This window comes from Chroicocephalus ridibundus, chromosome 9, assembly GCF_963924245.1.
Source record: "Chroicocephalus ridibundus chromosome 9, bChrRid1.1, whole genome shotgun sequence".
NCBI lineage: Eukaryota > Metazoa > Chordata > Aves > Charadriiformes > Laridae > Chroicocephalus > Chroicocephalus ridibundus.
Window position 1 is genome coordinate 2,730,165 of NC_086292.1, and position 14,346 is coordinate 2,744,510.

Here is a 14,346-nt window from a genome sequence, read left to right on the forward strand (position 1 = left end):
AAAATTGAATACAAAACAAATGGAAGCTGAGCTGATACCAGACTAACAAGCCAGTAGCTTTAAGGGTTATTTCTCAGCTTCCTCTACTCAGAACTGGAATCTAGTGTCAGGTGCCCGACTGCACGAACAGGGTGGAACTTGCCCAAGCAGCGTCAGGGTCTGCTGCAGAGCTCGACTTACAGAACTGGGCTGCTGCGCGAGGTGGGAATGGAGTGACTTCTCTGCTCCTGAAACCACGCACAGATGCTCTCTGTCTTGCTCAAAGCGGGAGGATGGGAAGTGTTTGTTCCCTAAAGCAAATGGAGGAATACTTTCTGCTTAAGGCCACTCCGAGTGCGTGTCGGAGTCCCTGCTCGAGGCACTTTGAGATTTGAGCCTGTTCCAAGCATTTGCAGGAAGATGAAAGGGTTTCATTGTAGTTTCCAATTTACTGCAAATTGACCGGTCTGAAGGAAATCACTCAGGCTCGTTTAAATATTAAAGGACAGTCGCATTGTTCAATCAGAAACCACTGCCACGCTGCTGTCCACCAGGTGGCTGAAGAAGTGTTGAGAAGAGGCAGCAGCCTTTTCTTTTCTCTTCTCTTTTCTCTTCTCTTTTCTCTTCTCTTTTCTCTTCTCTTTTCTCTTCTCTTTTCTCTTCTCTTTTCTCTTCTCTTTTCTCTTCTCTTTTCTCTTCTCTTTTCTCTTCTCTTTTCTCTTCTCTTTTCTCTTCTCTTTTCTCTTCTCTTTTCTCTTCTCTTTTCTCTTCTCTTTTCTCTTCTCTTTTCTCTTCTCTTTTCTCTTCTCTTTTCTCTTCTCTTTTCTCTTCTCTTTTCTCTTCTCTTTCTCTTCTCTTTTCTCTTCTCTTTTCTCTTCTCTTTTCTCTTCTCTTTTCTCTTCTCTTTTTCTTCTCTTTTCTCTTCTCTTTTCTCTTCTCTTTTCTCTTCTCTTTTCTCTTCTCTTTTCTCTTCTCTTTTCTCTTCTCTTTTCTCTTCTCTTTTCTCTTCTCTTTTCTCTTCTCTTTTCTCTTCTCTTTTCTCTTCTCTTTTCTCTTCTCTTTTCTCTTCTCTTTTCTCTTCTCTTTTCTCTTCTCTTTTCTCTTCTCTTTTCTCTTCTCTTTTCTCTTCTCTTTTCTCTTCTCTTTTCTCTTCTCTTTCTCTTCTCTTTTCTCTTCTCTTTTCTCTTTTCTTTTCCTTTTTTTTTTTTTTCTTCCCCCTCCTTTTAATGACTATGAAACCATTTATTATACAAGTCAGAAAATTACTGGAAGCCAGGAGCTTTTCAGCCAGGGCTTCAGTGGTTCAGCCAGTGTCTGCTGCTAAGCTGCTGTTCCAGCTGTGGTGAGAATTTGTCTCTACACCTGACTGTCCCCACTCGCGGAGCTGAGTGTCTCTACTGTGTGAGTGTAGTGTGACCGTACGTCTTCCTGTGATAATTTTGATCTGCTTTTTCCTGCTCTGTGCTGTGTTTTAATTCTGCCACCTTCACGGCACGGTCAGCTCTAGAGAGCTCACTTGGGTTTCAGCCTGTGAGGAGAAATAATTACATGTTTGAGAAGCAGCAGAAAATCCCCTCCCAGGAGGGGCCAGGAAGGAGAGTGGGCAAAACCAGAGCTGCGACCTTCCCCGTCCCCCTGATGGGAGTCAGAGGCGGACCTCGGGGTGCGTGGGTTGTGTACACGGTGTGGACGCGGTGCGGCTGCCGGGGTCAGTGGTGCAGGGCTTAGAGGCATCCACAACCCAGTCAGAGCTATTTCTGGCTGGGATTTCTCCCACGTCACAGAATTCCTGTCTAAACGCCCACAGCCATCCAGCTGCATCTGGAAAACCGTTCTGGGTGAGGAGATAGAGTTCTAAAGCACAAAACCAGTGAAGTGCCAGGTCATTTCTGAGTAAGCAGAAGTAGAAGCAGGATCTGCCTCCCATCAGGAAACCCACGTTTCTCTAGCTGTGTTCATCCCTCTCTTGCCTCTGGTCCAGGGGTTTCCCCAAGAAGTTTAGAGGAGTGAAAGTTTCAAACACCTCTCAGATTTAGGACTCTTCCTTTTCTCAGCAGCCTTGGTGCTTCACATTGAAGCTTTTGAGATGTGTCAAAATTGTTAGAGCTCCCTTAGGAGTGGGAAGGACGCAGAGATGTTGCTTATAAAGACTATCCAAAAATCATTCTGCCAGGGCGCTGCCTGCCTGGCCCTGTGCTGATGCAGCGTGTGGTGTAAAGCAGCCACCTCCAGCGGTTTGCATAACCTGAACCCTTGGTTCAGCCACGTGTGGTATCAGATCGTCCCAAATAAACATGACGAAGCCTTTCAGCAGCACGGTGGTGCCCACAGCGCTTCGGATGTGTCATCCTAGATGTTCGTTCTAGATCAAAGCGCTCTGTCCCCCGCGTGCCGTAGAGTCGCTGCCTGTGGGTCTCTCCCGTGGCAGAGCTGTGCCGATGCAGGCTCTGATGGCACTTTCTTCTCCCCTTTCTCTCCCACCGCAGCAAGCAGCACGAGAGCGAGGAGGGGGAGAGTCACCGGCGTCACAAGCACAAAAAGAACAAGCGTAGCAAAGAGGAGAAGGAGGCCAGCGAGGATGGTGCCCCCGAGGGAGAGGAGCAGGACGCCAAGGAGTAACCCAGCCCTCGGGAGGAACTTGCTCCGTTTGAACCAGCGTGGCATTGGTGATGTTTTCTTTGGGGGGGTTGATTTGTATTTCTATTTTTTCCAAGGGAAGAGAGGCTGACTCTGGGTGAGCAGTGGAGCATGTGGCAGTGGTTTGGGAGCTGAGGCTGCACATGCAGTTAAATGTCTTTTCTTTTTTTTTTTTTTTTTTTTTTTATACAAGACAAACTACAGCAGTACTAGTACAAAAGCACTGAGCTACTCTACTCATAAACATCCCTAGGGAGAACTTTGTCGTATCAGATCCTATGGTTTCTGATGGAAGATGGCTTCAGCTGAAACTAAAGCATTTAGGTAATAGGTTTTGTCTATTTTTTTTGTCATCATCATTCCTTTTTGAGAAATAGGACAGTAAGTGCTACTTGAAATTTATTGTCCAAAGAAAAGTGTGATTTAGATCCTGAGAGCCAGCTTAGGGCCTGGCTTCTAGTAGTGAAAAGTCTCATCCCCAAATAAATTTCTTTATAGCTACGAAAAATATCTTCTGATTTCTCTGTGGCCAGCCGGGCAGCGTGTGAGGAGGAACCGCTTTTACTGGTGGGTCACGAGATCCTGCTTTCGTCTGAGGGCTTTGAGAAGCCATCATGTGTGTTTGCACAGGGCGTGCAGAGACTTCAAACCGAGCTTTTTTTTTTTTTATCCATCACAAAAATAGTTCTGTCGTTTGTTACACCTTTAAGTGGGAAATCAATGGAAGACCCATAGTAAGAGCATGAGTTTCTCTTTAATTAGTTTTGACTTAACTATTTTATTTTATTTTTTACTAAGAGTTGAGCTGAATAATCCATCCCCGTAGAGGATGTGAAGTCCCACCTAGCAGTTTGCCCTCATGGGGTTGGCTTATTTCTATTTGGTTATCACCAACACTCCTGTGCAATGCATTCCTTCCCCCTGGATCTCACAATAAATTCAGTCAAATTCTAGAGTTTGTTTGGATTTAGTATTGGTTGGGGAGGGTGGCAGCAGAGATGTTTCCGAGTGGAAAGAACAGGGGAGATCGTTTTGAGGGGTTTTGGGATGTGTAGTACTTAGGATGCTGCGCTTCTGTTTGTGTGAGTCCACAAGTGTCGTGTTTTTAAGTATCTTCCACTACTTTGACTTGTTATTTAAAACTTTCTTAAATCTTTGCCCTAAAATCATATGGTTCCGAAATGTTATATATTTTTTTTGTATTGTAATCTTGCAAGCCTGAGTGTTAAGTGAAGCTGACGACCTTAGAGACTTGAGCCAGTTTAGCACTATGGAAACAGTTCATATGCTCTGACGGTGCATGTGATGAGTCATTACTGCAAAACCTGTGGGGAGAAGAAAAAAGTGGGGATTTTGTTTTTGGTTTTTAATGTAGCGCTTTAAATGTGCTTTGAGTTCATGGGAAACGTGTGTGCCGTGGGGAGGCGCGTTCACTGAACCGGAGCTGAAGGGCAGGGCCTGGAATCAGCCTTCAAAGTATCCCTCCCTCTGCAGCCACGGCAGAGCTCTGTAGAACACCACGATGGAGGAATTACAGCATCTCTCGTCAGTCGCCTGTGCGGGCATCGGATTCGCTGGAGGAATCCCAGTGGAGCGAGGGGAAACCTCCTGGCGCGCTTCTCCTGGGGTCAGGGTGGTGGGTTTTGGCTGTGATCACCCGGGAGCTTTCAGGAACTTGGGATGGACTTGCTTTTATCCAGTTGTGGCGTGGTGTGGGCGGAGGAGAAATCAAATCAAAACTGGTGGGAAGGATCAAGAGTGTTTGGTACGTGTCTCCTGGAAGCACACGTTTCTGCAGCGCAGTGGCAAACGTGCGCATCCTCCGCTCGCAGAGCACAGGAGAGGGGCCAAGCATCCTTCCTCTGCCTCCCTACAGAGCCTCTATTCTGTAATTGCAAAATCTGGTATTTTATTTTTTTCCAGAACATGAACTCTGAAATCGCCAGGGCAGCTAGCAGCAAAGGAAAGCCAGGCAGTGCCCCCCAGACCAGTCTGAGTGGGCTTTTTGTCTTGAATGGGGGGAAAATGCTGGCAATAAAGTTTTACACCAAGGTAAGTGTAGGGTTTGGCCCCCAGTCAGCACTCCTCCTGCTGTTTTTGCATGCCCAGGTGTACGTGGTGCCTCTCCAAGGGTGGACAGGGCTGTTCTGCATCCACTCCCCCCCTAGTCTCGTGCTCTGTGGAGGTGACAGAAGCTACTCAACCTGTAAACAGGCGTAATTAATGGTGTTCACATCCAGCCGGGGTCCCCCTGCACCTGGGCTCCTCGATGGTGGTGTGGGAGGGGGGATGGAGAGGCCTGGGCTGATGCGTCAGGGCTGCAACTCCCTCCTTGTGTTTTTTGAATGTTTTTAGAGATGGACCCAAGTTCCTCACTGATGTGAGCAGGCTTACACTGCCAGAAGCAGCTGTGAATTTAAGGGAAATAGTTTGAAATGGTTTTATTTTAATGAAATAAATAGAGGTGAAATGTTTGCCTTTAATGCGTTGAGAAGTCTAAAGGTAAGGCTTTAGTAATAACCTTTACTTGCGTCAGGTAACTGCTGCATGTCTCGTGGCCATGTTCCTTGGGGAATACTGAATGGTGACTCATAATTCTTAGAAAAGAGGCCAGTTCTTGGGCTGGTGGCATCAGTACTTGGGCTGGACCAAAGCTGGAGGTGAGAAACGGGCCTGTGTGTTACTGAGCGCCCCAGGTGCCGAGTATTGCCGAGAGGCTGAACTTCCCAGCCAGAGCTGAGCGCTTGCACAAGCCTCATCCCGCAAGTGCCGGCCGGCTTCGTGTGGGGAGAAGGTGCTGCGTGTTCAGCTGAAGGAGCTGCCAGAGGTTCCCCGGCACTGAAACGGGCACAGCCGTGAGGAGGAGAGAGGCTAACTTCATGATGGTGGTGCAGCATATAGTTAATGGCAACGCTGCCCTTCTCCCAGTGCAGGGATGTTTCAGTAGCAGAAACCCCCAAAGCTCCGCCAGCCCCCAGGCGGTTCCTCCGGAGCAGGAGCGGCAGCCCCGGCCCTGCCTCAGTCACTGAGCCGTGCAGCGGCTCCGCTCAATCGCAGAGTTAAGCCCCGTTGAATAACGCTGTATCCGTTCCCTGGGTTGGCTTTTCAGTCCGGGCAATGCTGAGCCCCCCAGGCCTTAGTGGGCTGGGGGCAGCACGGGGGAGAGCAGCGGGGGCACAGCTGAGGGGAAGGGTGGGGGGAATTTACTTTGGTTCAGGTTCTTTTCCCCGTTCACGGCCATAGTGTATTTCAGGATAGTCCGGCTCCTTTCCTGGGAGAAACGGAAGACATTGACCCTATTTCCTGCCTCACAACATCAATTTCCTGGAGAAGTGTCCGCTGTTGAGGCGACCTATTCTGGTGGCGTTAGCCGATGATACACTGAAAGGAAAGGTTAAAAAAAGCACCCGTAATACATGTTTTTCAGTAATATCACAATAATTTATAAAGTCATCAAAACAAATCAAACATCTATTAACAAGCTGATCTTGGAGACAATATTTAAATTACTAGGACATCTTGGTGAAGCTGAAGGCACCTTGAAACCAGCCGGAGCAGGAGTAGGAATCACGCTGCCGTCTGCAGCCGCCTCTTCACTTGCACCCTCTGACCCCAGCGCGTGGCTTTTTCCTGCTGGACTCCAGACAGGCGCCGTTTGGGGCTCCTGGGCAGGAATCGCCCTCTCTCTATCTACACGAGTAGTTACCGTCCCATACCAGGCACGGATTCTGCACATTGATTGGAAAGAGACAAAAACTGCTTTGGGTTTTTCTGTTCCTCTGCGTCAGACGGAGGGCGAGTGACGGGTTTTCCACAGGCACCTTTCTGCCCTTTCACGCCTTTTGCTGTCAGCGTTCAGTAGGAAACAACGGGGGGAAAAAAGGCCCCAGAGCCCAGCTGGCCACCCAGTTTCTGGTGTTCTGTCGAGTCCCCAGCGGTGTTTATCAACCAAAGCGGCCACAGCGTGTGCCAGGGAACCTGTTGGGAGGACGGAATCCTAAGCTGTTTCTGTACCGTGGGCTGTGGTAACAGGCCCTGCTACAGCCTGCTGTCAGCTAACAGCCGAAGGACGCGACGTCACTCTGTATGTCCACAACTAAGTCATCGAGCAAGGAACGATCCTACACGGCAGTCAGCGCTAATTAGGAAGTAGCCAGCCCTAAGAAAAGCACTGCTTAAGACAATGCTGGGCACTTACCTGCAGCCAGTTTACTACAAGGAATTAACCATTCGTTCTAGGTAGCGTTTTGACAGAGGAGAGAAACTCCTTTGATTCTCGTAAGCAGAACTGGCCCCATAAAAGGTACAGGAGAAACGGCGTAAGAGACAATGTCTCTCCATGTAACCCAGGGTGAGGAAGATCTGTCCTTTCCACTGCTGATTAACAGCATTCTAAAAAAGGAGTCTTCACATGGAGTCTCCAGGTGGGAACGTGGCGAGGTGTCACAGATCAAACCACCCTGCCTTGGCTTCGGTTCTTTTATTCCAAATTGTAACCACACACTGGATTTGAACCGAAGCCAAACTGGGGCCCCTGAGCTTGCCCTGATCCGGGGAGCTGACAGTTTGCTCCAGCTGCCAGAGGGACATGGACAGAACTGCAGGAGCTCGTCTCACGTGCCTCCCAGGACAGGTGCTCTGTCAGGTACCTCCTCCCCTCCTTGCCTTAACTCCGCATCGGATCAGTGGGAAACTGATAAAAATGAGCATCCTGGGACAGAGGTTTCTTGTCACAAGCCTGTTACTTAATCATCTGCCTTCTGCAGGACAAGCTGGTCATTTTACCACGTCATAAAACCAGGGAAACCAAGCTGAGGAAGGAGATGAAAATGAAATAAATTCCTTATCTCTGGCTACTGCAATGGATGCGCTCGACTCCTTAACCAAACCAGTGGTAGTTTGAGTCAGGCTCCAGAGAGGGTAAAGGCCTACGCCCTAACTGGGCCCAAGAACTCCTCTGGTTCCCATCTGTTCTGTGAAAACCCACAAGGGAGCAGTGCCACAGCGAGCATCCCTGCGTGTGAGCCTGGCACACCCATCACGCCGTTAGCACGTGAGCAGCCGGCAGCTTTTCCACAACTCATTTATCACGGAACAAAGACAGTTGTGTGTACAAGGAGTCTCGTGCGTACCTTCTCCATGGCTGCGTGGAGTGGTCTCCCCTTGAACTGGGACGCACCTCAAGGTTGCTCCTTGAGGCAGAGACACCTTTTGCTAATGGCAGGTCTTTGGTAAGTGACCCATATTGTGCATAACTTCGTATTATGGTAACTTCCATTTGTGTCTTGAGAACTTTGAATCATTGTTCTATCGTTTGCCTAGTAAGTAAGAGCGAACCTTGCCCTCAAACTCTGTTAAAGATGCACTTTTACATCATATTTTCCATGAAATCACTTTCGCTGATACCTTTGACAGGGGTTCTTTAAGCCATCTAAATTGCCCATTCGCAACAACTCAGCATAGGCGGCAGGATCCTAAATCAGGATTTGTGACAAATAGGTACATTCCGTAGGATCCTAAATCAGGATTCGCAACAGCTCCCTGGTGATAGGGCCTTCATACAAGCCAGCACGGCTCCAGCACGCTAACCCAGCAGCTCTTCAGCTGGCGGCTGACAGTTACAATTGGTTTTTTAACATTCTTTAGGTTTCAGTAACCTAAAAGTATCAAGACCGGGGGCTACAGGAACTGCTTAATTAGGTCCACATCCTCATGCTTTTATTAGTGGCTTTAAAAAGCGTGTATAAAATGACTCAATGTCCAAGAACGATGGTCAGAGATCAGTAGCAGGACTGTATTAAACCAGCAGGGGAAACCAGACTGTCGTGCCTGTTTTAACCTGTTCAAAATATTAATTGGAAGACAGAGGTTTAAAATTGAGGCAAGCACCTCAAAAGGTGATTTGTAGAGAAACGCTGGAAAAAGAGCTTTCTCTGTAACACCGATTCTAAGGAGCTTTAATGAGCCCAGGAAGCTACAACAATTGTTTGGATTAACCATTACTTGGAATCCAACAACCCGATTTGTTGATAGCACAAGTAAAGAGATGTTTTCTCCAAGATGAAAGCTAAAAGTCTTCCACGGCAATACAGTGTGTAGCAAGAGTTCAGCATTCCCTTGGTTTATTTGTCACATGTTTAGCTTTGTATGATGGCCAACTGATGTCTGATACCTAAAGCTGTTGAGTGTTTCGGTGGAGCTTTCACACGAGGCTTCCTGGCCAGGACACCACAGTAAGTGTGACTTTGTTCTTTTGTTCCTTCAGCATCGGGATTAGTTCAGAGTTGCTCATTCCTATCGCTGGCACTCCATTTACTGCCACTATTTCATCTCCACACCTAATCAGAAAACAGGAAACATGCACGTCAGTATTTAATTATTGTTAACACTGCACCCTAGGACCCCCAAGGTCATCTAGCCCACCCTGAGCCAAGATGTTCAACTCTTTGTTGAAGCAACTTTTTCACTAGATGAAAGATTAGGGGCAAGGAATGGATTCACATGGTGATTGCTGTCAGAGACTCGCTTCTGAGACAAAGTGCAAGGGAAAAGGAGGACACTGATGGTACTTGAGTGACACAGCAGTGAAGGTCACCAGCAGCGCGACCAGCTGGCCAGTCAGCAGAGGGAAAAGTTACAGAAAACATATTTGTGCTGATAAACACACTCATCAGCAAGGTTGCTCCTACAGCTACTCAACTAGCAATGACTACGATGAAGCACTCATGACGCTGAAGCGTGCTGTCACACGCATGCTCGATACAATAGAGGTTTCAGAGTCCTGCCTGACCTGCCCACCGCTATGGCACACCAGGCTCTCTGAGTGGTGGCCCTCAGCTGAGGCGCTGAAGCCAGTCAGCTCCCTTCCTCGTGTCTAACGGGGAAAGTGCGTTGCTGTCCTAGCCCTCAAACAGGAGCCCAGCTGACCCCAGTCCTCCCCCCAGGGCTCTGACCCAGCTCTGCTCTTCACGCTGTTTTCAGGCAGCAGAGCCCAGCTCCCTGCCCCGAAACTACGTCCCCTGCAAGACAGCAGCCTCACTTTTAGTTGTTACAGTCCTGCACTTGCGGCCTGCTGCACGCTTGCCGAGAGGCCAGCTCTGTTGGTTCCCAGAGAGAACGCTGCAAGAAAGTTCTGCGGGGTCCTCCGGCTCCACTGTTTGCTCCTCCACGGGCTGCAATCGCTAACAAACAGGTCAGCAAAGCTTGTTTTAAGTTTCCTGCACAGGAGGGCTTTTGTCGCTGCCACTGGGATACTTTTCCTAATCCAGGAGGTTTTATACTCTGGAGCCTGCAAGATTTATCTCAAACATCCCTTTTCTACTTTTATCTAATTACTCAATTAAAATTGTTACAGCCTTTTAAAACGTAACTGTTAATTCCTTCTAGTTGCACCTTTCTAGAGAAACTAAACCACTCATTAATATAGGACTTGGTTTGTTACAACTTTCGTAAGAGTGTTAACTGCCCAAATGAGTGTCTAAGAATTGGAAGTCAGTAACTTTCAGCTCAGCTAGTTAAAAGGGTAAAAGCCAGCCCCCAGTAACACAGTGCGCGCTGACATAAGTACCGATAGTGTTTCCGACACACACACCAGAGACCCGCAGGGCAGCTCGTACGTACTTCAGTTTCCTGTCTCGGAAGGCGGGAGTCCCGGGCACTATGGTTTTGATGAAGAATGGCTGGTTTCCTTTGCTTTCCTCAAAGCCTCCAACAATGCTGAAGCCCCAGCTTTCCAGGTTACCTTTACTAAGGACAATATCTTGACAGAAGTGAAGGTAGCTGTGAAGACAGGCACAGTCAAAACCAGAGAAAGTTGAGTGTGTTTCAAGGAAAACCACCACCTAGAAAATGATATTTTCCCTCATGGAAAGCACAGCTACGTAACAGCCTCATATTTATTTTATTTATTTAAGGACTTGAGGCAACCCCTTTTCAGTGCATGTTACAGGGATAATTCATAGAATCACAGAATCATTTAGGTTGGAAAAGACCCTTGGGATCATCGAGTCCAACCATCAGCCCCACTCTACAAAGTTCTCCCTGCACCCTATCCCCTAACACCACATCTGAACGACTCCTAATTCTCAAATCTGAAGATGCCAGTCCTTTAGAAATATTTTCTAAGTATTGTCAGTGCTAGTTTAAGAGTTAGCGGACAATGACCATTCTCAAAAGGGGTTTGTGACCCGAAAGATTCATTAATAACTTAATGAATTCTACTAATGGACATGCACAGTACTAGTGACAAAAACAAATTAATCAAGAACAGCAGTTACACCCATGCGATATATGAGAATCGAGCTTTTTGTATTCCATGTGTATCTTACGCGCTTGGTACAATGAAGGCATTCACTAGCTGTGCATCACTGATGGGAAAGCAAACATGTGAGCTATGGCAGCCTTTCTTCTACTAACTACCACATCGGAACATGAAAGGTCTTTCCTGCAGCACCTACACCCAGGACTGCTGTGTACAGAAAGATATCGGACTCCTCAGAGAGATCGCAGGCCACTGTTGCTGACTGCCAGCCACGGAGGTATGTCTTCTCAGTAAGCCTGGGGTACGCTGCCTCAGGGAACGCGGTCTCTTAAGTGCTAACAGCACTTGCTCTTTGAGTTTGTAGCAGAGACACGCAAAGCCTTTGCGAGGCGTCTGAAAAGGTGTGGCAGGCGCGCGGGCAAGCAGCTCGTGCACTCTGGCTCACAGTCAGGTTACATTCTGGCACCGAGGCGCTGCCAGAGCTACACTCTGTGAAACTGCCGCTGATCGTCCCACTGAAGTATTCCAGCAGCTAAACTTTTCCTAATAAACGTTTTTGCCTCAAGGGCTTTGCTTGAGCAGCTTGCAGATGAGTTTCAGATTTCAAAAGCCTTCCCAGTTAACTTCTCACTAGAAGAAAGATCCAATTATCTACTTTCAAACTGTAATTTACTTTTGTACGAGTTCTTCGCACACAAACGCTGGAAGACCCAGCTCCAGCTTACTGATGGTTTTCTTCTACTGGTCCCACACAAGTGCAAAAACACAGCTGTGAGTAACGCATGTGGCAGCCAGTGCAAATGAATAGCCCAGAGAGCAAGAGCACCGTCACCATAGAACATAAATAAAGACATTAGACACATTCTCCAAGAGCTGGAAAAGGCTGTTTGCTAGAAATCAGTTTACCATACAAAAAAGGGGTTTTAGGAAGAGAAACATTAATTTACTATAATGGAAAAATGACTGTGGGAAATGAACGCTAGACTGTGCAGAAAGTAAAGGCGTTGAGTTTTATTCTGACAAACACCCTGCTGAGTTTGCGGTTCTGCAGACTTTCAGAGTTGGTGGAGTGTGCTGCTCCAGTGGGGCCACGGCAGCGAGACCTGACAGCTGTTGCAGAAAGAGCTCAGACTTCACGGTGACTGGCTTCAGACATACCTCGAGGAAGAAGGTGGGAGTGATCGTTTTCAAGAGTCAAAGCTTTTACAGCGAAAAAAGTAAGTCCACCTGTAAACTTGGTATTTCTAGTATCTTCAGGATTTGGTGTGCAATAATTAGGGCACCCACCCACTCCAAACCAGCATTTTGAGATGGTATTTTATACTATCAGTAGCTGGTATTGATTTAACATAATACTATGAAGAAATCAAGTAAAGTTCCTGTGCTGTCTTCCATGACATATACAGTGACGATGATAAACATTCAGAAGCAATAAGTAGCAGCATTCAATTAACCTGGAACACTCACTGCCGCTAATTGCTAACAAAGAACGGAGAAGGAGTAAATTTACAAGGGTAGTAGAGGTACCCACAGTTGTACTGCAAGACAAAAAATGCAAGAAAGATACCAGCCAGCTGGTTCAGTACAGCCAATACCTCAGTTGGAAAATACTGGAAAAATATTACAACACTGTCCCGCTTACAGAGGTGTTTGTATCTTCATTGGAAGTGTGCAGCACTGGCCATGGTCAGAGGTGGAAGATGCTCCAAGCTTACACACCAAGTGCTGAGACGTGAAACCAGCCTAAGGAGCACAAGAGTGGTTTTCTTTTAGGAAGAACGTGCCCAAGATGCCCATGTTATTCCCTCTGTTACCCAGGGTCCCAAGAAAGGCACAGGACCAGGGCTGTCAGGTCTCTCCTCAAACACTTCCGCAACAGAAGTCTGGCACATAACGTAAGTTCTGCAGGATGGGCTACAGGGGCTCCACGTTTCAGAAATGGCACATCACCACGTGTGCCGAGATGACAGATAGTATATTAGAACCACAGGTATTTTTATTACTGGAAACAAGGAGGAAGATTGTGTCAGATCCTGAAGTGAAATAACCTTGCTTTATGACTCCTAACCACCCTCACACCCATAGAAGATCGTCAGACAAATTCAGATGCCTGAACTCATGTTGGAGTAAGAAAGGAAGACTGAAGAGCAGAAAGGGCATCTGAAATCGTTGCTCCTTGCTTCAGTAGCAAGGTACAGTAACAGTCAAATGAAGAGGAGCCAACATTAATACCAGCAGCAAAAGAATTTCGAGCAGTGTATTAAGTGGCAGGTAACGTCAGTATACTCTTGAAATGCAGGTGACCAACGAGCAAAGAGTGGACTCCAGTCCCTGCAGCAGAAAGTGTGGTGGAGCTGCAAACCACCAGACATCCAAAAAAATTGGAAAAGGAAGAAGGGAGAAAGTACTGCCAGGTTTTGCCTTGCTGTACTTCACTGCAGGAGCACCCACGAGGAACAACCACCAGCCGGCATCTGAGGGTTTGCATTCAGGTTTGGGCTACCCAGGTGCAGCTCAGGCTAGTTCATCCTAGGCCTGCACAGAGCAGACAGGCTGATTCCCCGGGAGAGCAGAGGAAACTGGTAGGACGGTGCTGAGTACAAGCCAAGTTACAGTCACTCGAGACACAAAAGCTACCTTCCTTGGGCTGTTTTGTTTAGCATTTACTGGCTGCTAAGTAACACAAGGGTAACGTCACAGAGGCTTTGTTAGTATTTCTTCTTTCAGGTGCCTCAAGAAACAAGGCTATAAATAATCCGGGCTTCCCACAGAAGGGTTTGGCTTTCCTGTTCCACGTGCATCTCCTGCATGATCCTTCTATAGACAGCTGGAATGAGAACAGACTCTACCTTTCACAGGTGAATGTATTTTGATGAAACTGCAAAAGTAAGCAAACCAGAGGTTCACCTTTCCAGGAAGGAGATAGAAATTCAAGCTTTCAAAGCCTCAATCCTGTCATCTGGAATTTACCACGTTGCTGCTAAAATCTGTGCTAAGTCTATGGTCCAAAGCGTTGCAGAAGAAAAACTCAACTATTCAGAATCATTTCTGCTTCATGCTAAAGATGACACAATTACAACAGCCAAGAGGAATTAGACTGAAAGAATGCCTGTCCCTAACTCAGATGATCAGATTAGAAAGTATAAAACAGCACAGGTGTCTGTTGGCTGCTGTTACGCGATCCAGAAAGTCCATTCTGTGATTAAAGAGGTGTCTCTACAGTCACCAAACAAACGTACCTAGGCAATCCAAGCCATGTGATCCAGAGGGGAGACCAGCTGAATCCTTGCTCCTTGATGTCCAGAGATGGCTCTGTCGAGTTCAATGAAAGGATTTCCAAGGCTTTCAGTACGACTGAGTGGGAAGCTGCATTAGATTTCAATGCCGAGACAGCTTCATAGTAGTTCAGATGAGTCAAATCAATGCCATTTATGCTCAGAAGTACATCTCCTGTTGATTAAATAAGATAG

General features: G+C 47.2%; 2 protein-coding genes across 2 annotated transcripts in view; one reads left to right on the forward strand and one right to left on the reverse strand.

Annotated features, from left to right (window-relative positions):
• LOC134520573 (pre-mRNA 3'-end-processing factor FIP1-like) overlaps positions 1-3,910 on the forward strand; it is a 28,624-nt gene extending 24,714 nt beyond the window's left edge. Inside the window, exon 16 of the mRNA XM_063346138.1 lies at positions 2,466-3,910. Coding sequence (XP_063202208.1) covers positions 2,466-2,598 — 133 coding nt within the window. The 3' untranslated portion in view covers positions 2,599-3,910. The remainder of the gene's footprint in view (positions 1-2,465) is intronic.
• Positions 3,911-6,035: 2,125 nt separating this feature from the next.
• The window catches only part of LOC134520958 (ligand of Numb protein X 2-like), a 31,849-nt gene continuing 23,538 nt past the window's right edge, over positions 6,036-14,346 (reverse strand). Inside the window, exons 8-10 of the mRNA XM_063346884.1 lie at positions 14,116-14,326; positions 10,237-10,395; positions 6,036-8,954 (exon numbers count right to left, since the gene is read on the reverse strand). Of these exons, the coding sequence (XP_063202954.1) occupies positions 8,819-8,954; positions 10,237-10,395; positions 14,116-14,326 (506 nt within the window). The 3' untranslated portion in view covers positions 6,036-8,818. The remainder of the gene's footprint in view (positions 8,955-10,236; positions 10,396-14,115; positions 14,327-14,346) is intronic.